Here is a 26,952-nt window from a genome sequence, read left to right on the forward strand (position 1 = left end):
ATGGCATCACGACTCGATGGATGTGAATTTGAGTGAACTCCGGGAGTTGGTGATGGACAGGGAGGCCTGGTGTGCTGCGATTCATGGGGTCACAAAGAGTCGGACACGACTGAGCTACTGAACTGAACTGAACTTACATACTCTTGTTTCAGTTCATGTTTAATACAAAGTTTCAAAGTCAGTGAAAAAAGTTAAAATTGCTCCCTGTTCATGTTCACCTGTAGTCTTGCATATTAAATACATTGTTTAGGTCCTCAAATACTCATTGATACAATATTTACATTTTAGGAGAGACTGCTGGTCTCAGAATACATTAAATTTCTGTGGAGAAGCAAATTGAGATGGGATGTGAAATGATACTAAGATCTTTTAGTACTCTAACTTCAGTGGGACCTCAGGCTGACACCCATATTTCAGTTCTTTCACTTGAAGGGTAAAGGCTTGGATTAGCTTACTTCACTGTTTCAGGTTCTATCAATTATATGTTGAATGCTTTAATATTTTGGGGTAAATTTGCTTTTCTTTTTAAAGTTGATAAATGGAAATATGATTTAACAGTGGAAACAGTGAAAGACTTTATTTTGGGGGCTCCAAAATCACTGCAGATGGTGACTGCAGCCATGAAATTAAAAGACGCTTACTCCTTGGAAGAAAAGTTATGACCAACCTAGACAGCATATTAAAAAGCAGAGACATTACTTTGCCAACAAAGGTCCATCTAGTCAAGGCTATAGTTTTTCCAGTAATCCTGTATGGATGTGAGAGTTGGACTATAAAGAAAGCTAAGCATGGAAAATTGATGCTTTTGAACTGTGGTGTGGGAGAAGACTCTTGAGAGTCCCTTGGACTGCAAGGATCCAACCAGTCCATCCTGAAGGAAATCAGTCCTTGAATATTCATTGGAAGGACTGATGTTGAAGCTTAAACTCCAATGCTTTGGCCACCTGATGCTGGGAAAGATTGAAGGCAGGAGGAGAAGGGAATGACAGAGGATGAAATGGTTGGATGGCATCGCTGCCTCAATGGACATGAGTTTGAGGTAACTCCGGGAGTTGGTGATGGACAGGGAGGCCTGGTGTTGGCAAGAGTTGGACACGACTGAGCGACTAAACTGAACTGAATCAACATGATAAAACTAGAACTTCCTTAATTGGCTTTATTTTTTTATTTTACTTATGTAGAGCTGTTTTTATCCCCCTGTTTCATGTAGCATGCACAAAATAAAAATACAGAAAAGAATGACATAAGGAAACACTTGTCTTTAGCACCAACTTATAGCACTGCAAATATTATCGAATATTTTTACTTTGGCCGGTAGTTGGTGGGTTTTAGTCAACTTAAAAATAAGTTACTAAATACTTAGGTTGGTACTTTGTGTAGGTTTTTTTTTTAAGGTAGAGGCATAATAACCCAGCCAGAGTTCATTACTAAACAGCATATATGATGAAAGCTTCTAGTATATAAGGAGCTTTAGTCAGTTTGAGTTCTCATTTTCCTATGCAGGGAAGAAAACTTTGAAGAATTAACAAATTTTAACTAAGTAGGCTGAGTGGGTGAAAGGTAGGTGGATAGCCAGCCAGCAAGTGGCTTCCTTCCTTGTGCCTTATTACATATTTGTATCACCCAGAGTGGTTATCACTTGAAACACCATCAGCTGTCTTTGTCCATCCTCTTCACCGGAGGGATACTTTTTGAGGGTGGGGGATTTGTCTTATTTGTATTTTAATTTTCAGTACTAGGTATCCAGTTAAAGTGCCTAATATATGATGTTGCTCAGTAAGTCTTTGATGATTCTGTCATGATGGATTAAAAAGTTAAGGAAACTAAGTAGAAAGCTATTGTGGGTGTTTTTTGCTTTTATTTTTTAAACTAGTAATATAAAATATATTAAAAAGTGATTTAAAAATGCAGTATGGTAGCAAAGAGCATTAGTTTTGAAGTCAGGACTAAATGATAGAGGGAATAATGGAAAGGAATGATCTGATGACCCAGGCTGGGGCTGTGTAATCAGGCGATAATATAAAAGCCACGTTTTGAGCTATTATGGACATTTTAGGTTTAGCGACTTCTTCCAGACTGCCGAAATTTTTCATTTGTTCTGTAGTCTGTGATTTCCTTCATTGGTAGTATTGATCTCATTACCCTAAGGATGTAAAAAAACCTTTAATATGATGCTGTTTCATCTGGTATTTCAGCCATGTAAATGCAGAGGTTGTAATTTTCAGTGACTTCAGTACCTGCACAGTTTTCTTCCTTGTGTGATGTTCTTACGCAGTTTTGAAGGGGATTGTCCAAATATGAGACCTGCCTCTTAATTTTGATACTTTTTCAGCAGACTGGCTATGTATCTGTTGTCTCTGCAATCAGAAAAGGTCCTGTTTATCTCTGGGCAGGGTTAATTAAGCCTTAGGGCAGTGCTGGGTACACAGAGATCTGACAGAAAATCTGCCTGTGACTGGAAGATTGGCATGAACACTGTATTATCCCAACCCAAAAAGGATAGAAATAGTGGGGGCCAGAGGGGTATCCAAGAGAGTCCTTATGGTACAGCTTCTGAGAGTTCCCTTTTGAAGTAGGGCGATGACTTTTAACAGATAGTCACATTTGTGTTAGAATTTTATCTTTTGTAGTTAATATTTTTCTTCCTAAAAGCAGACAGTTGTAATGAAATTATGTTTTCAGGCTATAAATGCATCTTAATTTCTATGACTCATGCATATTATGCATTTAAGTGTAACACATGGCATTAGGCTGGAGACTTCTGTTCTTTGTTTCATATGCAAACATAATTGTCCAGTGGAGCCCTTGATACCTTTGATGATCGCTCTCCGAATTCAGTTTTCAAAGCAGACTCATCAGAAGCAAACTTGATATAATCATCTGCTCGGCTATAATTTACTTACAACCCTGGAAAATTCAATTATGAAAAGATGAGTGGAACCTTTTTTCTTATCTCTTGGAAGAAGTTTACCACAAACTTTTACTAGTTGTATGTTTAAAATAGAGAGTTCCCACAAGTATTGTATTTTTTTTGCCTCTAGCTTGAATTGCTGAAGTTTTACCTCCGCTATAAAATACTGTGATTTTAAAGAGACTATGTCTTACCCTGGTCTCTCCGTCTTTTAGTTAGCATTAGGTTGTATTTTATTTGTCAGTTAATGACGGAAGGGAGTGCTAGCACAAAATGAAATTTTAAAATTTCCGCTATATTAATAAACTAATTTACATAACAGTTATTCCACACAAAATATAGAAGTTAGTCGCTAACGTATGCTACCTCTGTATTTGAGTAAGTTTGGCATGGTCCTAATAATGGATATTCAGTGGTCTCTTTTAACTGCATTAATGTCACATTGAGAAATTTTATTCTGCCTTTCCCCCACCCAAATGCTTCACTTTCTTTTGAGGCAGTAAAGGGTTGTTTTAAAGAAACAGGAATAAGCTAATGTCCCACCCCTTAGAGTTTACTTTGAAGGTATATCATTTGACTGTTGTGAAAAAAATTATGGTATATGCAAACTGTATTGAATTTCTTTGTCCTCTGTAAGATAAAAATATAAGGATATAGAACAGGATTTATTTTAAATCATTGTAAGATGTGTTAGTCTAGTGTTGTATTGAAACTTGTAGTGTTTTGAGAGTGTAAATTTCTTTTGGAAGATGTGTCTGAAATGTTTTAATTTTACTGAAGGCACAGTGTACATGCGCATGTAGATGACAGGAGAGACCAGTTTTGAAAACTCTCTGGCCACCTCCTTTTTTCTTCTTACTTTAGATATGTTTTGTGAATTGTGCTTCGAGAAAGGTAGGGGGGAACGTGGTAAGAGGAAAGTCGAGGAATTAAAAATCATTCCAATAAAATGGTTTAATTTATGCCTCGGCAGTTAAGCAGTGCTCCTGGTTAACAGAAATACCCTTCAGCTACACAGGATTTTGGAGGGTTGGAGGGCACTCATTTGCACATAAATAGCCATTAACTGATAAATTCCCAGAGGTCTCCTGTTGCATGTTAGTGGTTCTGACCTACTTAGCTAGCTTAAATTTGTTTTACAGAATTATTATAATTCTATCCTTGGTACTTAAACTTTGTGATTAATGCATGCCTCACAATACAATTAAAGTATAATTATACAGTTTTGCGGTTTCCTATCGTGGTGTTATTATTACCAAGATCTGGATTTTGCAAATATTAGAAGAGTTAAGGTTTTGATATTTATTACTTTTGCTGTTATTATGTGATTATGTTAAATGAGACCTTTTTATGTCTGAAGAATGGATTTGAGAGAGGCAGACCATTCGATGCAGAATTTGTTAGCTTGGAAGTGATTGAATCAGTCTTTGTGATCACTGGGTGCACTGTGTGGATTGACAAGTCCCGGTTTTTTCTTGCTTAACCTTTTTCAAATGTTTCTGAAGTATAGTAGATTCTTCACACCATTTTTTTTCTCCCCCTGGAAGCAATATTGGAAAAATGTCAGGAAGCAATAGAAACACCCTAGAGTGGGGTGCAGTAGATGTGAACTGCGATGCTGACACTTAACAAAAAGAACTCACGTTCTGGAGGCCGTGTGTTCTCACCTGTAAAGTGAGTAATTTGGACCAGAAGGGGTTGGTGAACCAAGGTGTTGCCGACCAAGTCTGGCCCACAGACTGTTTTTGTACGGCCAAATTGAGCTAATAATGGTTTTTACATTGCTTACAGGTGACTGTGTATGTGGTATGCAAGGCAGAAATAGTTATCCAAAAAAATTGTGCCAACTCTCTGACTAGATGTTTCGTAGGGTTTCCCTCAACTCTTGGCTTTCAGCATTAAATTACTGATTTTTCTTTTTTAATGCTGATGTTTTTTATATAGCCATGCCTATCTGTTTGGGGTTTCACTTCTTTCATGTTTACTATTTGGAGTCATCTGTGACCCATAGCCTTCTTTTCTGAACCCATTATGAATCCAGTTAGTATCCTTTTAAATTTGGGGATGATGACTACTTTTTAAAGAACCGTTACATGAAATTTAAATTTCTCTTAAAGGAAATTTCCAGTAAAATGAGATAGTATGGTGTCCTTCTGTCGAAAGGGAAGAAGAAACACTTATTTGAAATACTTCACACTTCGGAATGCTTTAAAAGTTGTGTTGCTTTATAGAAAAGTTACATAAGTGTTAAGTAATATTTCCTAACAAACTTCAGAAACCTTTTCTATAAATTCTTTCTGAACATTGCTTTTGGCTGACATATGGTATTGTATGACAGTAAGGGTTGGCATTCCCTGCCCCCATGTCACTGAACGTGGAATTATGGACCACTCTTAAAGCTTGGATGCATTTGAATGATGGTCAACTATGACAGCGGGAGGAATTTGGCATCATCTATTGTTTGCTTGTTAATATGCATTAAAGATAATGAGCTAAGTAAATTTTAAACCATTTTTATTTACTGCTGTGGGAGGCATTTTGGGCCCCTCAAGAAAAAAGCAAGGTCAGAAACAGAAGCCGCTTTATAAAGTTGGCAGGCAGTCATCACATTTCTCCAAAGAGAAACTGGTTTACCCTGTAATAATCAGTCTAATGAATTCAGAAATTCATTGATTGTCCTAGCTCTGGGTAGATTAGGTAGAGACTTGCTTCAAGGAGTGGAATTTATGAAATGTTTGCTGCATCCAGCGAGCAGAGCCGCTATAATACAGCTGCCTCCTCAGTGCTTTGCTTTGATCCTGTGGAATGAAAGGACAGGAGGATCAGCTCAGGTCTAAATGAGATTACAGCTGGTTCTGCAGCTTATCTGGTCTATTGCCAACTAGTGTGGCTTTGCACGTCCTAAGGGGTTTACAACAGAAACTGTTTATTGAGTATCATCGGTTTACTCAACACAAGCAGGCTAATCCTTCCCAGCTTCAGCATGTTGTAGAATTGTGCAAGAGCCAAACCCAAAGCTGGTGTAGCCAGACCCTCTAGAGCCCTTTGTCTCGCTCTATATTGATTTTTACCTGAGTGAAAGACACTAAAAAAAAAAATAAAACCAATAACCAGTCCTGTTGTGAGCAAAAGGTTAATCTTACCTAAAATCTTACAAAAAGCATCTGTTAACCCTAGAAGAGACAACCTTTTTTTTTTTTTCTTTCTAGACAGGTGGGATTTTCTAGTTTCTAATTGTGAAGAACAAGATAAGAAAAACAGTTTAAAAGATCTTGCTAGACAGTCCAAGTTAAATGCTTAAGTCTCTAGTTGTACCGTAACAAATGGCTTTGTGTATGGAATATAGGATGATCTGTTTCTAAATGCTGTTTTTGTTTTATATCCATTTTGCACACTGCAATTATTATTATTATTAGCATGGCAAACAAAATGCATGAAAGCAAGGCTGGAAACCTTAATTAAAGAGTTCAACTACCAGAGTTAATAACCAGTAGTCATTTTGCCTGGTGATCCCTTGCTTAGTAGTATATTTCTTCAGTGAATGAAGACTGGTGATTAGGAGTATAATAAAGATATACCAATTATAAATAATCTTGTGTGTGTTCAAGTTTTGTTTTACTATTTTATTAGGCACTTATTGAAAACTTCAGGTGTAAGATTTTAATTACTGCAGTCTCATCTTGACTTGGGATCTTCAGTATGGCTTATAGAGGAAAATGATTTGGAATCAGACGCACCTGGATTACAATTCCACTTCTGTTATTTATTGATCAAGTCATTTAACCTAAGTCCATTTTTTTCGCCACCAAATGGAGATACTATTTACCGTGCAGTATCTAAGCAAACCAAATTAGAACATAATAGCAAATAACACTGAGTTAATCACACTAGTCAAGGCTACTATAGTTGCTCAAGAACCCAGAGACATTGAAGATTATGTGTGTGGGATCCCTCCCATGCTGCTAGAATATTTAAAAGCTGTGGTGCAGTAATCATGACAGCTGTGCACTGCACCTATAGATCAGAAACACCCTTGCCATTTTTAAAGGTGTCTAAATCTTGGGCAGGTGGATAGAGGTTGCCAGGTAAATACCTTTCCCTTCATGCACAGAAGTAGCTACTGGAAAAGCCTTGCGGAGTATGAAATCTAGGCTAGTTTAAAATTTCTAAGAAGGCCTGAACCGTAAACTTGTATTTAGGATAGGTAAGTAAGCCATGTATTTATGTTCATTCCTACTCAGGTGATTATTTGGTTGATAACATGCACAGCAATAGATGTGTAAATACTGTCAGCTGTATTAAGTGCTAAGTAAAAGACAAAGGTATACTGTTTAAGAAGAGTTCAGTGGTCTCTCCATTTACTTTCTCCTAATTGGCAGTGAACATGTATCCTCAGCTATGTGTAAGCACAAAAATGTTACTATGGAAACATTTGGAGGCTTTCTAAATGTACTGTGTGATGGAATCAGCTAAGACTGATGTTTATCTTAAACACATAGCTTGTCCAATATTTAAACCTAATGGACAAGATGTGTACCAGTTGAAAATGTAATATTTATCCAATCATTTCTATTCTATCAAGCCTAGCTCTAAAGCAATAGGTTGTACTCATAGAGTAATAAATTTTTAGTGCATTTGGAGATAAAGGCTATTGGTGGTGATTGCTTAAACTCTTTTTGCTCAATCATCTGAATGGTGCAAATCAAAGCATTTTGTCAGACTGTGAGAAGTTTCACCTAGATATTGCTTCCCACACACGCGGGTCACCATATAAATTACGTTCACGGTTTTACAGCGTAGCTGGTGCTAGAAGTTAAATTGATGCCCAGTGGTGGAACTCGTAAAACATTTTCCTGTTAACACGACCAGGCAGAGCTGACATTGTTGATGGTGGGTTCGACCTAATAAACCATTGGTTCTAACAGTGATTTTTACTGTGTTTCAGAGGTGATGATGATACAAGTTTAGTGATCCAACAGTTCTTCCTGAATGACAGAAAATTAGCTCTACTATCTATATTACCAAATGCTGAGAACAGTAGGATAGGGGGTGATTGAAGCCTAATGTAACCTCACGTTCTGAAAGATGATGAATTACAGGAGCAAACTCTTAACTCGATGTGTACCTTCTTCACAAAGAAAAATACTGATTTTTCTCAAAAGAATTGTGTTATATATCATCTGTTGGAAATTTGGAAATGACCTTGTTATTACCTTGTTATTAGAATATGTAGGATGTGCTTTCCTTTCAGAATCTTTTACTCAGATGCTTTTAGGCTGATTATCATTTCTGAAAGGAAAGCGGTTTTACATTTGGTTACCTTTTCGTTTCTATGTTCTCTAAAGTTACTTTTCTTGAAAGACATTAAGCTTTATCAAAGGCTTTTCAATTAAGAACCACAGCAACAAAAATCTAAACATTTTTTCCCAGTGAAAGTAAATTTCAGGGGTTAATTTTCTTCTGCTGGTTATAAACAATGAAAACTATGTTAAAGTTTATTTTGAAATATTTCTTTGGTCATAAAGCTTCATCTTTTCTTGTTTAAAGTAAGTTAGTTTTTTCTCATTTCTGGTTAAAATTCACAGAATGGTTAACAAAGCCCTTCTATTTTATCACTGGGTCTTTCCAATCCTTTTTCGGTGCTGTATTTGCTCTTTTCACCCTGTTGCACATTCATACACAATTGGTGATTTTCCTGTAGTTTAGTTCAATTTTATGAGAGATCAGTAAGTCTTTATTCACCTCTTTACCATTGCTTACCACAGTTTATGCACTTTTTTTTTTTTTTTTTTGCATCAGGAGATGAGCTTTTTTGTTGTGAAGATAAATATTATCAATTATGCTACACATATGAAACCTGCCATGTACAAATAGCATGTATCAGGCCTCAAGCATGCAGAACCAGATAAATCAGCTCATATGCTGAAGCCTTGCAAAAAAAAATTAGTGATGTAACAAAAGCCTTTGAGGCTCTCAACCCTGGTAATGGAGCTACATAGTAACTCTCACAGATTGTTGACAAAAGGAGTAATCTTTTAGCAAAACTTTTTCCTCTTCTATCTTTTCCTCCCTTTTAAATAATGGTCCTAAAGGTATTAAATGGCCTCTCCAGAAAGAAATGCATGTGTAACTAAGTATCTGAAATAGCTACAAAATTAAAACTAAGAAATGAATGGGCTGTTAACATGCAGGTTTGTTCCAAATAAGCTTATACATTTATTTATTTTGATAATTGATCTTACTCATTGACTAGTAACTGCTTTTTCTGTATAGAATTCAGATGAAACTTTCAAAGTTAGAGATTTGATACACAGGTTACAGCTGGGTTGTTGAGGACAGGAGAGGCACAGAGGGTAGAAATGAAAAGGAGGGCGAAGAGGAGTCATGGTTGGAAATCTATAGGAAACATTTAGTGGGAAACAGGATCTAATTAGTGGGTTTCATTCATTTGAAGCAAACCCTTTTTAAAAGTCTCATGAAACCTATAGTCTTTCTCATCACAAAAATATATCTACACAAAACTTTACACATAATTTCAAGGGGTTTATAGACTAGAATTCTAATGCATATCTACCCCAGGTTTTGCATTTTATTAGTGATTAAGCTGTTATTCCTGTTAGAGTTTGGTTATATTTTTGGTAAAGAATATTTTTCTTATTGGCTTCCCAAGTGGCTCAGTGGTAAAGAATCTGCCTGCAAATGCAGGAGACCCTGGAGACACTGGTTTGATCCCTGGGTCAGGAAAATCCCCTGGAGAAGAGAATGGCAACCCCCTCCAGTATTCTTGCCTGGAAAATCCCATGGACAAGGAGCCTGGCGGACTACAGTCCATGGGGGTCACAAAGAGTTGGACATGACTGAGCGTCTGAGCACTCATTCTTTCTTCTACATCCCTAGGTATTTTTTAACTCTTTTGCTTGACTGAGTTTTGAAACCTGAAAACTTGGTCAGTAAGTAGGGCTGATGATGAGGTTTATTAGATCCATTATCACAATTGGCAATGGTCAGTGGTGTCTTGTTTTGTAATTTACTACATTTCTTGAATGTAAGAGAAATATTGAAGATGTAGAATGCCTAAGAGGTTTTAGAAAAAATGTTTATCAAGGAACATTACTTTTCCCATTGCATTAGCTATTGTAATTATACATTGGTACAATCTGTTGACATAGAATTGAATTTGATTTAAATGGAAAGGAAAAAAAAGACTGGATATTTTCAGTATTTATTGATACACCTAGTCCATTAAGGTAAATTATAGAGCAGATTTCACTGTGACAGAAACATTTGGGTTAATGTAGTTAAGAATCAGTCAACATTGCCATTAGACCCTTTCTTTTTAGGAATTTATTACCACCAATTAGGAAAAAGTGCTCGCAAATGAAATTTAGCCCTAGCTTACTTGTTGTGGAATATTTGATCTCCCAAATGTTTGAATCTTTAATAAAATGATCCTGAATTCTTTTGAATCAAGCTACTTTGTCCAACATTGCAACTAAATACATCTAATAAGATGTGTAATCCTTGCAGCTGTAAGTAGAGGGTTCAGTTCAGTTCAGTTCAGTCGCTCAGTCATGTCGGACTCTTTGCGACCCCATGAATCGCACGCCAGGCCTCCCTGTCCATCACCGACTCCCGGAGTTCACTCAGATTCACGTCCATCGAGTCGTGATGCCATCCAGCCATCTCATCCTCTGTCGTCCCCTTCTCCTCTTGCCTCCAATCCCTCCCAGCATCAGAGTCTTTTCCAATGAGTCAACTCTTTGCATGAGGTGACCAAAGTACTGGAGTTTCAGCTTTAGCATCATTCCTTCCAAAGAAATCCCAGGGCTGATCTCCTTCAGAATGGACTGGTTGAATCTCCTTGCAGTCCAAGGAACTCTCAAGAGTCTTCTCCAGCACCACAGTTCAGAAGCATCAATTCTTCGGCACTCAGCCTTCTTCACAGTCCAACTCTCACATCCATACATGACTACTGGAAAAATCATAGCCTTGACTAGACGGACCTTAGTTGGCAAAGTAATGTCTCTGCTTTTGAATATGGTATCTAGGTTGGTCATAACTTTTCTTCCAAGGAGTAAGCGTCTTTTAATTTCATGGCTGCAGTAATGTTGGAGCCCCAAAAAATAAAGTCTGACACTGTTTCCCCATCTATTTCCCATGAAGTGATGGGACCGGATGCCATGATTTTCGTTTTCTGAATGTTGAGCTTTAAGCCAACTTTTTCACTCTCCTCTTTCACTTTCATCAAGAGGCTTTTTAGTTCCTCTTCACTTTCTGCCATAAGGGTGGTGTCATCTGCATATCTGAGGTTATTGATATTTTTCCCGGCAGTCTTGATTCCAGCTTGTGTTTCTTCCAGTCCAGCGTTTTTCATGATGTACTCTGCATATAAGTTAAATAAGCAGGGTGACAATATACAGCCTTGATGTATTCCTTTTCCTATTTGGAACCAGTCTGTTGTTCCATGTCCAGTACAGCTGACTATATACTGTTGTTTTCAGAAGCAGCTGCAGGGATGGTGAAAATTAAGCTAGCTTTTGAAGGATGGTTTTATTAATTAGCTTTAAAAGATGAACTTCATAAGTTTGCAAACATGCTACTCTATATCTAGGGATTATTAAAATGAAACTCGCTTTTAAAAGCTCAATTATTAATGAAATGGTAAAGCAACAGAACTGAGTAAAATTTATTGAGCATAAATGTGACATTATCTCTAGAATGTCTTAGTAGTTGCTTGTTAATAGGTATTCTGTGGTAGATAGTTAGGAAACTAAAGTTGTCTTTCTTCAGATAATCTTGTCTTTGCAATTCATTTGTCCTGAAACAAGTCTGGAATTTCTGGGACTGTTGCAGATGGTCCCTCAGAGTCTTGAAACATAGCTGTTTCATCTTAAATTTTCTTTTGCACCGTTGCAGATACCACCTCTTATTTGTACTTTTATTGAAGAAAAGTCTTTGTTCTTCCTCATGTATGAAATCCTTGAATCAGGTCTGTATCTTTCTCATCTTTAAATTCCTAATTTCTACCATAGTACTTAGTATATAGTGGGAGCCTATTGTTTAAAGCATAATAAACTATGCCAAAATTTAGTGGCATAAAACACACCCAGAACAATTTTTTCATAATACAATGCTTACAGATCATGGAGGTCAAGAATATGGAAAGCCAAGGACAGCTCTTCACTGCTCTCCTGTGTCTAGGGCCTCAGCTAAAATGTTTCAATTTGGGATAACTAAAAAAGCTGGAGACTTTTTGGTCTCAGTGCAAACAAAAGTCAGTTTATACTATACTGTAATCTGTAAAGTGTACAATAGATTATGTCTTAGAAGACAACATATATGCCTTTATTAAAAAATACTTTATTGCTCAAAAATGCTAAACATCATCTGACAACACAGTTGCCACAAACTTTAAATTTGGAAAAAAAGCAGTATCTGAGAAGTGCAATAAATGAGGTATACCATTATTGCAAAAAAAAACCAAAAAACATTCTGATTTCCTCTTTTAACCAATTCATAAGGTCCCCCTCCTTTTTGCTTGTATGAAAATTCTATAGATAACTATTTTGGTAAGATCTAATGCATGTAAGGTTTCTCAATTATACATATCCACTTACAGTTAAAGAGGAAGAGAACCATGTTTGAAATCCCAAAAGACTGGTATGACAACTATAGATATTTTATCAAAGATGTGTACATTTTGTTGTGAGACTTATTACAGGGAGGGTCTTCACTCTGAGTGCTTCTGACATCAAGGACAAAGATGCTGGATCATTCAGGTTCTTCCCAAACAGTATTCTGGTAGCAGGCAAACTTGGAAACTAAATAGTTTTATATTGAGCCCAAATCCCTCCCCTCTTACTTTCTTCATTATCTTGTACCCATATACTTGCTCTGAAATTTGGAGGGTAAATTCCTGGGAAGAAGGGGTCTAACTGAACATAAGCAGTACAGTGTTACTATAGCATTACTCCTTTGAAAATGAGTTGTTACAGGCAGGTGAAGATTACTTTTGTACTTCTAGAAATCCCTTAAAGTCATGACATCCGTCTGCCTATGGTTTCTTTCAGTTTTAATGTCAAAGAACTTTAGCCAAGCCTAACTGTGGTCTTTACCCTCAGCCATTTATTTCCTTGAAGCCATCTTAAGGTGCTATAAAAACTTCAGCCTTAATATCCAGCATGACACTGTTTCTTTGAGTCATTGTGTTGAGTTCAGGACTCTTACTTGTTGATCACAGGCCAAGCTGTTCCTCCAAACAGAATAAATGGCAGGAACAGACCACAAAAAGATAAGCATTCAACTTAAGATAGTGCAGTAGAGACCCCATTTACTAAGAGCATTTGCACTACATTGTGCTAATAATATGAATGGCTATAGATTAGGCTCCGTTTTATTAAATTAGTGCATAAGATAGCATTCAAGCATTGGCAACAAATATAAAAAGGGTATTGTGATGAGTGGTTATTTGTACAGTTGATCCTTGAACAACTTAGGTTTGAACTGCCCAGGTCCACTTTTGTGAAGATATTTTTTAGTAATAAATACTATAGTACTACACAGTTCATGATTAGTTGAATCTGTGGATGCAGAGGAACTGCAGATTTGGAGGACATATATGCAGATAAACCTCTCCGTTGTTCAAGGGTTAGCTGTGTGCGTGCATGCTTGGTCGGGTGAGCACCAGGCTCCTCTCTCCATGAGATTTCCCAGGCAAGAATACTGGAGTGGGTTGTCATTTCCTTCTCCAGGGGATCTTCCCAACCCAGGGATCAAACTCATATCTCCTGCATTTGCAGACAGATTCTTTACCATTGAGCCACGTGAGAAGCCCCTAAGTCATAAATACACATACTTAAAAGGTTGAATTTTTTAATGAAGATATTTCGAAGACAAATAGCATTGTAACATTGCTCTGTGCAGTTACACGGGGTGTTTAAATGTGTATTTGTCTAAGATAGGGCTTATAAGTGCTAGGTTATATTGAGAACATATGTGGGTGTTGGGTGTATAAGTTGGTTTTGTTTCTGTTAATTCTCCCCACCTTAAAGAATTGTTTACTTGTAGCTAACATTTTAGATGACATGGCCCTCTGTGACCTGGTCTCCATCAATAATATAGTTTCATTTTCCATCATTCTGCCCCTTGACTTTTCATCTTCTGAAAATACTAGCCTGTTCATGAGCTTCCGCATATACCATGCAGTGTCATGTCACTTTGCTTTACTTAAGTTATTGCAACTTCCTGAAGCTTTTTGTGTTTTTTGTTTCAGTTAACAGCTTCCTTAATCTGATAATGGTGTATTTACCCCTTGAGGCCTTCATCAAACCCCCAGGTGGCCTAAATGTTTCCTTTGTGTGTATCGTAATATTCTGTAGATACCTCTGCCTCCTCACTTAATTGTAAGTTCTTTGAGAGTACTGACCATATTTGATTGCATCTAGTACACTGCCTCAAGTAACTAATAGACATTAAAATGTTCATTAAAATCAGCTGAACTACTGGGCACAAGTGACTTCTGAATCTGAATATACTTTTGGATTCTAGGTCTAGATTTCCCAAAAACTTTGGGGATTTTGTTACTTAAATTTTCTGTTTGCAAATCAAATTATACTCTTCTTGTGTAGTAATTAACTGTCCCTCCTACCTTTGTTTCCCTCTCCTAAAAGTTAGCAATAATGTAGATTGCTCCTTTCTCTCCTTCACAAAATGCCAAATAATTACTGTTAGCTTTCTTGTTTCTTCATGAAGTAGTTTAAATTGCACATTAACTCATACCTGCATGTTTATAGAAGCTTCATAATTGGTCTCTCCTGTCTCTCATCAGTTTTTATTCTAATCCATTCTGTTTGCCATTACCAGATTAATCTTTCCCAAAGCACAAAATCACTCCTCAGTTCAAAATCTTAGTGGTTCCTATTAGGTTGGTGCAAATATAATTGTGGTTTTGGACCATGAATTTTAAATCATTATAACTAGGCTCAAACACATCTTTATTAATCAAAATAGGAAGCATTACAATCAACATGTTTTTGCCAATGAGAAATAGGTTTGTTTATTACTGTAGTGTAAAAATCCTTGTTGCAGGATTCAGTGAACTCTTAGCATTTCCTGCATCGTGCTGGTTGTGGAAGCATTTTACCTGCAAGAAGTTGTTGAGATGCTTAAAGAAGTAGTAGTTGGTTGGCAAGAGTTCAAGTGAACATGAGGACGAGGCAGAGCTTCATAGCCCAGTTCATTATTCAACTTTAGAAGTGGGCTACTTGCTGTCAGGTGCAGTTGGGCCCTTTCTGTTGACCGGTGCTGGCTGAAGGTGTTGCAGTTTTCAGTGTATCTCATTGCTTTGCCGAGCAAACTTCTCAAATGGAATGGTTTCACCGGGATTTAGAAAGCTGTAGTGGATCAGACAGGCAGCAGATCACCAAACAGTGACCATGACCTTTTTTTGGCACAAGTTTGGCTTTGGAAAGTGCTTTGGAGCGTCTCAGTCTGACCACTGAGCTGATCTTCGCCAAATGTATAAAATCCACTTTGTGTCGCATGTCACAAACCAGTCAAGATACGATTCATTGTTGTTGCATAAAATAAGAAAAGACGACACTTCAAAACGATAGTTTCTTTGATTTGTGGTCCACTGATGAGGCATTCACTAATCAAGCTTTTTCACCTTTCCAGTTTGCTTCAAATGCTGAATGACAATAGAATGGTCGATGTTGATTTCTTCAGTAGCTTCTCACGTAGTTGTGAGAGGATCAGCTTTGATGACTGCTCTCAATTGGTTGTTGTCAACTTCTGATGTCAGTCTCACTATCAGCTCCTCATCCTCAAGGCTCTTGTCTCCTCTGCAAAACTTTTTGAATGACCACTGCACTGTACATTTTTTAGCAGTTCCTAGGCCAAATGTGTTGTTGATGTTACAAGTTGTCTGTGCTGCTTTACGACCCATTTTGAACTTGAATGAGAAAACCACTCAAATTTCCTTTTTGTCTAACATTTCCATAGTCTAAAATAAATATAAAATAAGCTGCAAGTAATAAGTCATTAGCAAAAAACTATAAAATGAGAAATGCCCATTAAAATGATTTATAACATAACTACATTTATTTAAGAATGTGTTCCAGTATCAAAGGCAAGTTTCCGCAATGCAAAAACCACGATTTTGCACCAATCTAATACCTACAGAATGAAGTCTAGATTTTCTTTTTTTAAAAGCAGGATGTGCCTTAATTGTTTCTATACCTCTGGCTTTGCGTACAGTGACTGACATTATAATTTCTTGTGAAGTGAATGAGGAGAACATGTGACTGAACCAGTATTCAATATTGTCTTTATTTTCTGCTCTTAAGTTTATTGCCTTCTAATTCTGCTATAAAAATTATCCATTATACTCAGAGTAGTTACTAGTTTTTTCCCATTCCCCAAATACCTTGCTTTTTCATATGTTCCTTTTAAAAGAAATTACATAACACTTCTGCTTTGTGGCTTGTTACCCAGTTTGATTTTATCTAAAGTTCTTTGAAGAATCTACTTGATCTGGAACTCAGTTCCATCTTTGATTCATCTGCTTTTCCTTCTATCATCTTTTGTGCTTCAGCCAACTGGCCTCCTAATTGTTGTTCTTGAGCCCATAAAACCACTAGCCTAGGCACCTATGTGGAGAAGGCAATGGCACCCCACTCTAGTACTCTTGCCTGGAAAATCCCATGGATGGAGGAGCCCAGTAGGCTGCAGTCCCTGGGGTTGCAGAGTCGGAAAGGACTGAGCGACTTCATTTTCACTTTTCACTTTCATGCATTGGAGAAGGAAATGGCAACCCACTCCAGTGTTCTTGCCTGGAGAATCTCAGGGACGGGGGAGCCTGGTGGGCTGCCGTCTATGGGGTCGCACAGAGTCGGACACGACTGAAGCGACTTAGCAGCAGCAGGTACCTGTGCACTTTCGTTTCTTGTGCCTGAAATTCTCTCTCCACGTGTACCCATGTGCTTCTCCTCCTTGCTCATTTAAGTCTTTGCTCATGTGTCACCTCTTCAGAAGGTATTTCCTGATATTCCTAGTTGAAATATCATCATCACTCATCATCCCTGTACCTTGATTTCTATTTATCCATAAAGCTCACCACCACCTGAGGTGATCCACATCTGTGTTTAATTATCTGTCTCTCTTTAAACAAGCTCCAGGGCAGAGACTTTGTTGTGATGACTTTGTATCCCTACTGCCTAGAACTCGTGTAACATGCATTGAATTACAGAGAGTAAATGTGTGGAATTTATATGCCTTTGTGTTTTTAGTTCCCTCATTTTCACTTTTCTCTTCTTTAACCTGTCCTCTGAGAATCATTTCCATGCCTGTTTTATTCTGCTGCTGTCAGTGATCTTTAGTTTCTGAATTACTGTAAAACCTATACATTTTTTAAAATTAATGTGTTTAATTTGAGACTAATTACAATACTGTAGTGTTTTTTGCTATACATTGACATGAATCAGCCATGGGTGTACATGTGTTCCCCATCCTGAACCCAATTCCCTCCCCATCCCATCCCTTAGGGTCATCCCAGTGCTCCGGCCCTGAGCACCCTGTCTCATGCATCGATCCTGGACTGGCGATCTATTTCACATATGATAATATACATGTTTCAATGCTATTCTCTCAAATCATCCCACCATCGCCTTCTCCCACAGAGTCCAAAAGTCGGTTCTTTACATCTGTGTCTTTTTTGCTGTCTTGCATATAGGGTCATCATTACCATCTTTCTAAATTCCATACACCCATGGTGGATTCATGTCAATGTATGGCAAAACCAATATAGTATTGTAAAGTAAAATATATTAAAAAAATAAAAAATAAATTAAAAAAAAATAAATTCCATATATATGTGTCAATATATTGTACTGGTGTTTTTCTTTCTGACTTGCTTCACTCTGTATAATAGGCTCCAGTTTCATCCACCTCATTAGAACTGATTCAAATGCATTCTTTTTAATAGCTGAGTAATATTCCATTGTGGATCTATACCACAGCTTTCTATTCCATTCATCTGCCAGTGGAGATCTCGGTTGCTTCTATGTCCTGGCTGTTATACACACTGCTGTGATGAACATTGGGGTACACGTGTCTCTTTCAGTTCTGGTTTCCTTGCTGTGTATGCCCAGCAGTGGGATTTCTGGGTCGTATGGCAGTTCTGTTTCCACTTTTTTAAGGAATCTCCACACTGTTCTCCGTAGTGGCTATACTAGTTTGCATTCCCACCAACAGTGTAAGAGGGTTCCCTTTTCTCCACACCCTCTCCAGCATTTATTGCTTGTAGACTTTTGGATAGCAGACATTCTGACCGGCATAAGATGGTACCTCATTGTGTAAAACCAAAATTTTGTTTTACTCTTATGCCTGTAGAGTACAGGAATGATTATCAACCTTCTCTCGTACAGAATTACAATTGAATACTCACTGTGATTCATGGACCACTTGTTGTGTGATCATTTCTTCATCTCTTGCAAGAATCAAGTAAGACATTTTCAATAAATGGAATATCTGTTATTGTTAGCCAGAAAATCAGAATGTTTAATGAGAATGTGTGTGGCAACTCTATTCTAAGTGTTTGACTTTAATGAACTAATTTAATCCTATAGATACTAACTATTATTGTCACCATTTTATAGACAAGAGCCAGGAAGGTAACTGCGTAAAGTGTGGCCATGGGCATGCAAAATCTGCCTGCTAGACAGGTAGACGCTCGCGCCCCTCCCCAGACCCACTGAGTGAGAACTGTTTTTAAAATAATAAGCTTTGACCCTAGACTTGTAGTTGCAGTAGGATCTTCAGTGAAGTCAGAACTTCCATATTTCTAGAAAGCTCAACAGATGATTTTAATTGTAGTCAAGATTGAGAACTACCAAAGTAGATCCCTGTTTTAGTGAACCATAAAATGCAGTGAAATATCATCAAAACTTTTAAATCACTTGAGACCCATAGTCATCTACATATATAAGACTAATAAAATTATAAGGATAACATAAAAATAATCACTTTTTATTGATGTATTTTCATGCTATACCCTATTTTGGGGATAGGGACAAGGAAATTTTTTCCACAGGAAAATTTTAAATAGTCACACGACATTGAAATTTGGAATCCCTATAGCATTCTCTACTTCCCAGAACTATTAAACTTTGAAAATGTGTGCGTCTTTTGTGCCATCAGGATTGGATGTTATACTGCTTTGTAACTACCCTTTTTAGGAACTTAGCATATGAATGAATGAATACAGAAATAATGGCATGTAAGACATATATTACTTATTTGGGTAGTAAAATGGTATTTGGGGTAGCTGTAGCATAGTTGCATGATAGCTTGACTGCCTGGATTCAAATTCTGTCTCTGCTGCTTACCAACAGTGTAACCCAATCAAATTATTTATTCTTTCTGTTCTTAGGTTCCTTGCCTACAAAATGGGAAAAATAATGCCTACAGAATTAAACTAGTTAATAAAGGTCAAAAGCAGAATAGGGTAGCACATATATTCTCACTAAACAGTCTTTGATTCTCTGGCCAATAATATTCCATTATTCCATTTGTGGAATATGTTTTATTGGGAGTTCTTGTAACAGTTGAGGAAATGGCCATGCCACTAGTAATTGAGAGAGTAGACTTTGTTCTCTGGTGTGTCTGTCTCTAAAGTCCATGTCTTTCTAGATAATGCTCTACTGAATGTGTGGACATGATTGTTAGAAATTGGAGTGAATAACAATAAAACTAAAGTAAATATTACCTTGGCTTATAGCCTATAAATTGTTTTTACCTAAGTTGTGTAATTTGACACTTTAGCAGCTCTGTAGAGGATAGTATGGCAGTATTCCCGTTTAACAGATGAAAAACTAAGTCTTAGTTTTCCGGGGTCACAGACTGGTCTTCTGTCTCCTACACAAGTGTTCATTTGGATAATTTTTCCTTACACCTCGAGGAGGCTTTTTATCCCTATGTTGTTGTTGTTTAGTCTCTTACTCGTGTCCAGCTCTCTGCAGCCATATGACCCACCGTACGCCAGGCTCCCTGTCCTTCACTATTTCCTGGTATTCGCTCAGACTCACGTCCATTGAGTCAGTGATGCATCCAGCCACCTCATTCTCAGTCACCTCCTTCTCCTGCCCTCAATCTTTCCCAGCATCAGGGTCTTTTCCAGTGAGTCAGCTATTTGCATCAGGTGGCGGAAGTACTGGAGTTTCAGCATCAGTCTTTCCAGTGAATATTCAGGGTTGATTTCCTTTAGGATTGACTGGTTTGATCTCCTTGCAGTCCAAGGCACTCTCAAGAGTCTTCATCACGTCATTTCAAAAGCATCAATTCTTTAGCCGTCAGCCTTCTTTGTGGTCCAACTCTCCCATCTGTACGTGGCATTGGAAAAACCATAGCCTTGACTCTCCAGACCTTTGTCAGCAAAGTGATTATCTCTGCTTTTTAATACATGGTCTAGATTTGTCATAGCTTTCTTCCAAGTCACAAGTGTCTTTTAATTTCATGGGTGCAGTCACCATCCACAGTGATTTTGGAGCCCAAGGAAAGAAAATCTATAATTGTTTCCACTTTTTCCCCATCTATTTGCCAAAAAGTGATGGGACTGGTTGCCATGGTCCTCGTTTTTTCAGTGTTTAATTTTAAGCCGGCTTTTCACTCTCCTTTTTCACTTTCATCTAGAGGCTGTTTAGTTCCTCATTGCTTTCTGCTTTTACAGTGGTATCATTTACATATCTGAGGTTGTTGGTATTTCTTCCAGCAATCTTGATTCCGGCTTGTGAGTTATCTAGCCTGGCATTTGTCATGATGTAGTCTGCATAAAAGTTAAATAAGCAAGGTGACAATATACAGCCTTAATGTACTTCTTTCCCAGTTTGGAACCAGTCCTTTGTTCCATGTCCGGTTCCTTCTTGTCCTGCATACAGTGGTGCATTATATATGACCAGAAGTATGATTGCCAGTACTGGGCTTTTTTTTTTTTTTTTTTAAATCATTGCTTAATAGTCAAAACAGCCAGTAAACCCCTTGCCTTGACCTCACATATTCACTCAGTCGTTACCACCCACTCACCTCCTTGTCCATGTACACACAAATACATGGAGGCCCCATTCCAGGGAGTCCCTATAGGATATGCCTGGGCTACTACTCACCAGCCTGATTTCTGACCTGTTGCATCTCCCTGCCTGGAGAATCCCAGGGACGGGGGTGCCTGGTGGGCTGTGGTCTATGGGATCGCAGAGAGTCAGACACAACTGAAGCGACTTAGCAGCAGCAGCAGCAAGTTCTCATTATCTTCTAGTGAGACTTTGCAGTATTGTCTTTATACCTAGAATCTGTTTTTGTTTTATTTTTGTTTCTATTTTTTGAAGACAGGATTGGATTAAATGATTTTTAAGATACCTTCCAGCTTTAAAACCTTGTTTTTGGGGGATTGTTTGTTTGCTTTCTGGTAATTTCACTAGTTTGGTTATCTTATATTCTTTCTGGGTGGTAAAGCAGATTATAGCCCTATTTTATAGATGTGAATAAGAATAACAAGAAGATCCAAAGTACCTAAGGTGTTTTTTGTTTTTTGTTTTTTGGGTTTTTTTGGGAAATTTAATTGAAACTAAAAATGGTAGAGTATCCTGATTCCCATCCAGTTTATTTAGTTACATTCATCAGACCCTTGAAATCATCACTCATAGTGGTTTAGAACAACCTTTTTTTAACTTAGAGCTTCCCATTATATTTTTCACTGATGTAGATTGAAGTTGGCAGGCTTTGAAGTAGAACTTAAAAAAAGGAATTCAGTTATTAATTTTTTGTTAACCCCCTTGCTTTCTGTTAGCTCTTACCAGTCATATTAATAGATGCCTCAGTATATTTGTATGTCTTTGTGAGGATGGGGAGGTGGGAGGGTGAGATATATAAAATCACTACAAAAAGTAACATGGAAATAAAAATAGGAAAACAAATCTTGGAAAGTGGAGAACAAGAACAGTTATGTACAGGATCAGGAAAATGCTTGAACTAAAGAAGGTAACCCCAAAGAAGCAGGATACCAGAGCTATTAATAAAACAGAAGCATACGAAAACCTGGATAACTAGGTATGTACAAGTTTGGGCATTTCCATAGTGTAGCAATGGGCTTCTCAGGTGGATCCATGGTAAAGAATCTACCTGTCAACCCTGGAGATGAACATTCCATCGCTAGGTCAGGAAGATACCCCAGAGAAAGGAATGGCAGTCCACTCCAGTGTTCTTGCCTTCGAGATCCCATAGACAGAGGGGCCTGGTGGGCTACAGCCCATGGAGTCGCAAGGAGTCTGGCACAACTTAGCGACTAAACAACTACAGTGTACTGACAGGTTCCTGAACACTTTCGAGGAAGTTATTCTTCACATGTAATCTTCACAGTAACCTTGGTAGGTGGATGATAAATGATTTTTCCTAATTTTAACTCTTTAGAAAATGAAATTTGGATGGTTACTCATTTTTTTTAAGGTCACACAGCTCTGAGTGGCTTTGCTAATAACCAGCAGTTTTACCCAACACAAGCTACTTCTGTTGCCTCAATTTCCTTGTTTATAAGCTTTGAATCATAATTATACCTACCTCATAGGGTAAGAAACAGTGCTTACAAACTTCTAGTGTGGTTCTTGGCACATGGTAAGTACTAGTAAATGCTAGATGTTGCTATTGTTTCTGTGAAAGCTGCAATTTAAATAGATGCAATTTAAATGCTTGACATTCAGCAGATTTTTTTTTCTGCTATATTGGATCTTTTAGAACATAAGTGGGCTGGTTATGCATGTATATTTCCAAAATGATTTTAAAGTCAGTCTTCTACTTAAAACCTACGTCCCTACCACTTTACAAAGCAAAGCTACACGTGGCTTGTACAGCTTCTTTTCTTAGACTTAGTAAAATTTCTTCAATCCAAGTAGGGAGAGAAGAAAATTGATCAATGTTTTAATTGTGTGTGTGTGTGAGTGCACACACATGCATGTCTTAGTGTTAAAGGGTGTGTGTCTTAGTGTATAAGGGAAAGTATGGGCTTCAGAGTCAGATTTTGATTCAGATTATGGGGCCAGCTCTTCTTAGCCATGTGACCTTTGGGGATATCATTATCATCTTTATCCTCTATAAAGAGGATTAGTGACACCCATCTCATAGAATTGTTGTGATTTTTAGTTAAAGAATTTCCAGCTTCGTAAAGGATGATCAGAAATGATACCGCTTCCTGGAGAATCGATTTTAAAGAGTGAATAAAATGGCTTATTTTATTTAGAAATAGTAAAATCCGTCCTACCCAAGTATAGTAAATTATTTATTATCCTTTGAGACCAATATACTTGAAAAAGCTTTAGATGGGTTTTGCAAATGGTGGTATTATTTCACTTGGACTCCAGTGTCTTGAAATGTACCCATGAATTTTGCTTTGTTGATATAGGCAATTGAGTTAGTTGCCAAATGGATTTTAGTGGTTTGATATTCATCTTACTCAAAGCTAAAGGGCCTGAAATAATCTTTAGCCACTAGTTCACGTTGAAAGCATCTCAGGCAAGTTTTACAGGAAGAGGACATAGCAGGTATTTGGTTAGTTTTTATGAAACTTGCTTACTACGATGTTCTTTCTCCAGGTATTTTGAACTGCCCTCTGTACTGCAAGTAGCATTAAGTTGTGTCTCATAGTTATCCAAGAATTCCAGTGTAGAGAGACATAGAATCCTAATGTTACATAACTTATACTTAAAATCTTTACTTTTGTGTAGTTATGTGAAAAATACGATGATGCGGTCTTGCCACCAGTTTTGATCTTTTTGTGGAATTGCTTTAGATCTGTGCATTAGTTAGTTCCATATTTTATATAGTTATATTGAGTGTCCACTTCCTTTTGATGAAGCATTTCATTTAAAGCATCAGGAATGTTTTTCTTCTTTTTTTAAAGTACTAGTCATTTTTCTTAATGGAATACTGCTACTGTCAAAGGAAGTATTCTGGCTTAGCTCCAGTGGTTAATTTTCACTGTTTGCTCTTTAATTGAAAACAAATCTAAGGATGCTGTTTATGCATTTGTGTCTACTCAGTTGAGATGCCAGTTATATATACAGAAATAGAAATAACATTACAGTTATATATACAGAAACAGGAATAACATCACAGTTGCACATTTAGTTTTAAATAATATTATTAATTATTGGGCATATTGCATTAATGTCTTCTGTTCCAGATCACTAGAAAAATCTTTCGGTATTCACCTCTGTTATGTTTCTGTTAAAGTCTTAGAGATGTCTCAATTTTCCATAGGAAAAGTGAGTAAATGACAAATCAAAACTTGAGGCAGCATTGAATTCATGTTTTACTGATTTATGGAGAATAATGATTTTATTATTTTCTACCATGTGAAAATGATTATGGGTTTTTTTGGACCAAATGACTAATAATGTATCTAGCACAGTTTTATATTCTAGCTTAATGTCTATGTCTGCTCTAAACAAGGAAAGTATTTTAATTTAAAATATCACATATAAGCCATAAATACTTTCCTCTTGGTACATCATAACCTAAAGCTCACAGAAGAAGTGGCTTAAAATTTTGTTTTTATGTCTAGATTGTAAGTAAAATCACTTGTCATAGTGAGTTGCAAAATGCAGACCTTCATTTTGAAGCTGCCTATTTCTCATTTGGATCTGACATATTAAAAAGCATATAATTAATGCTTGACATTAGTAATTAACATTAACATTAAGGTACTTAATATGCCATCGTTCATCCATCAAATAACCAGAAATGCATAATGTCTTGGCATAAAGGTTTTAATTAGATAGACCTGTCCTTCAGTTTTCACATGGTGTAAATGTTAAAACCCCAAAATGTATTTAAAGAAAAATTTTGTATTTGTTTGTTGGGTGTTAGCTGTATTTTTATTTATTGTTTTTAGGAGTATGCATCAACAATTGTGTCAGGAACTTCAAAGGGAGAATGGGGACCTCATGGTGCAGTCTTCATTATCGACTACAGAGCGCCACCTTGCTGCAGTTGCCAGTGCACTGTGGAGGCATTTCTTTTCATTTCTGAAGAGTCAGAGAATGTCACAGATAGTGCCTCTCTCACAACTCGCGGATGCAGCCGCAGGTCAGCGTTCTCAATTTGCCAATTAGTTTCTCATTTTGCAGACTCCGTCAGTTTTTTCTTCTGTTTGCTTAGTAGCAAACTCTTACTTTATTACAGTGCAATAAATATTTTGACAACCAGGAAGAAAAGAATTATGTATTTTAAAATTAGGATTCTTTGGCTTATTATTTTCCTGTTAGTAAAAGTAAAAATTAAGTGATGATTTGCTAAACAGATCATTTTTAACCTTAAAAATACTGTATATACATGAGCTTTTCTTATTCATGCATTATTTGGAAAGTAAAGCAGCATTTGACTTCTAGTTCAGGTCGTTTATTTTCAGATTGTATGTGCAGATACCTAGTAAAATATGAAATTGAATAAACAGCAAAAAGAGATGGAATGAATTACCCTTCAACATAAAGCTGATGAGATCAGAGTGACATGGAGTACATAGAATGTTACTGTTCAGACTTCTGTTAGATTCTGTTTTAGGTTGTAATTTTTACTTAATTTGATTATTAGCCTATAGACATGTCCTTAGACTTTAATGGACTCTGAATCAGATGAAATTATAGGCAAGAATTTAAATACATATATTCACATATGCACTTTCCTAACAAGAAGTCTTTATCTTTTTCAAAGGGATATCTTATCCAACGTATGTTAAGAAGTACTGGAATAGAGATCAATATGGTGACTACATGTATTTAAATGCGGTTTTTAAGAAGATGTTTAATGTATTTAAATGTAAATGCTTTTAAAAACCTAAGCTCTAAACCAAGGTTTATTTTACCCTAGTGTGAATAAGGAAAACTGAGCTAAAAGCATTACATAAAAGACTTCATAATATACATTTGAAAAGATTTTGAATTCTGGTAGTGCTTCCATAATTAAGACTTTACAGCGATATATAGATTGGAGAACTAAGCCAGGCAGTGCTTTTGCAACCACTGGAATGTCTGTGAAAATACTGACTTTGAGTTTAACCAAAGCAGTCATTACTAGTCAATATGACTTATCTTTCTACCATTCATCATCCCAACTCTCGCTTAATGACCAAAATGATAAACTTTCGTCAGTACTGTCTTAGGTCCTGAAAATAAATAGTAATATAGACATTAAGCAAATATATGTGGGTTTGCCGTTTGTTTTGAAGTAAAGAAGGCAAAATTTCCTGCGTTAAAAAATAGTTTATGAATACTTTGCCATTGGGGATTTAGCAATGGGAAAAAAAGAACTACAATTCCTTTTTTCATGCATAAGCTCCACGTTCTTATGGAAGGAAGAGAACATAGGTAAGTAAAATGTGTAATATGTCAGATGATGATAAATGGAGAAAAAGAAAAGTATAGAAAAGGATAGAGATAGGGAACCTGGGTTTGATCCCTGGGTTGAGAAGATCTCCTGGAGGAGGGCATGGCAACCCACTCCAGTATTCTTCCCTGGAGAATCCTCATGAACAGAGGAGCCTGGCGGGCTACAGTCCATGGGGTCACAAAGAGTAGGACACAACTGAACTATTAAGCACAAGGAAAGATCACAGGCAAGTTATAATTTTAAATAAGAGTTGTCCGGAAAACTTGTATAGGGATCATTTGAGCAAAGACCCGAAGAAGGTGAGATATGCGGCTATGCAGATATGAGCTATGCAAAAATTCAGAGGCAAGAGCATGTCTGGTGTGTTCAAGAAACTACACAGAAGCCATCAAAGCTCTTGTTGCATAAGAAATGGAGAAAGAGTAGTCAGAGACGCAATCCACAGGGTATGTAGAACTGCTTTCTCTTCTGCCTTATACATAGTTGTAAAAATGTTCACTTTTACTCTGAGACTAGAAAGTCTTGAGCAGAGAGGTGATATGATTGCTCTGGCTGCTGGGCAGAGATGAGACTATCGAGAGGTGGGGAGGTCACATAGAGAACTCTTGTAACAG

General features: G+C 37.1%; 1 protein-coding gene across 4 annotated transcripts in view; it reads left to right on the forward strand.

Moving 5' to 3' along the window:
- Positions 1-26,952, forward strand: part of MMS22L (MMS22 like, DNA repair protein) — a 122,117-nt gene that overhangs the window by 58,841 nt on the left and 36,324 nt on the right. For all 4 annotated transcript variants that reach the window (XM_013966474.2, XM_018053137.1, XM_018053138.1 and 1 more), the window contains exon 15: positions 24,846-25,039. In XM_013966474.2, coding sequence (XP_013821928.2) covers positions 24,846-25,039 — 194 coding nt within the window. The remainder of the gene's footprint in view (positions 1-24,845; positions 25,040-26,952) is intronic.

This window comes from Capra hircus, chromosome 9 (genome assembly GCF_001704415.2).
Source record: "Capra hircus breed San Clemente chromosome 9, ASM170441v1, whole genome shotgun sequence".
NCBI classification, from domain to species: Eukaryota; Metazoa; Chordata; class Mammalia; order Artiodactyla; family Bovidae; genus Capra; species Capra hircus.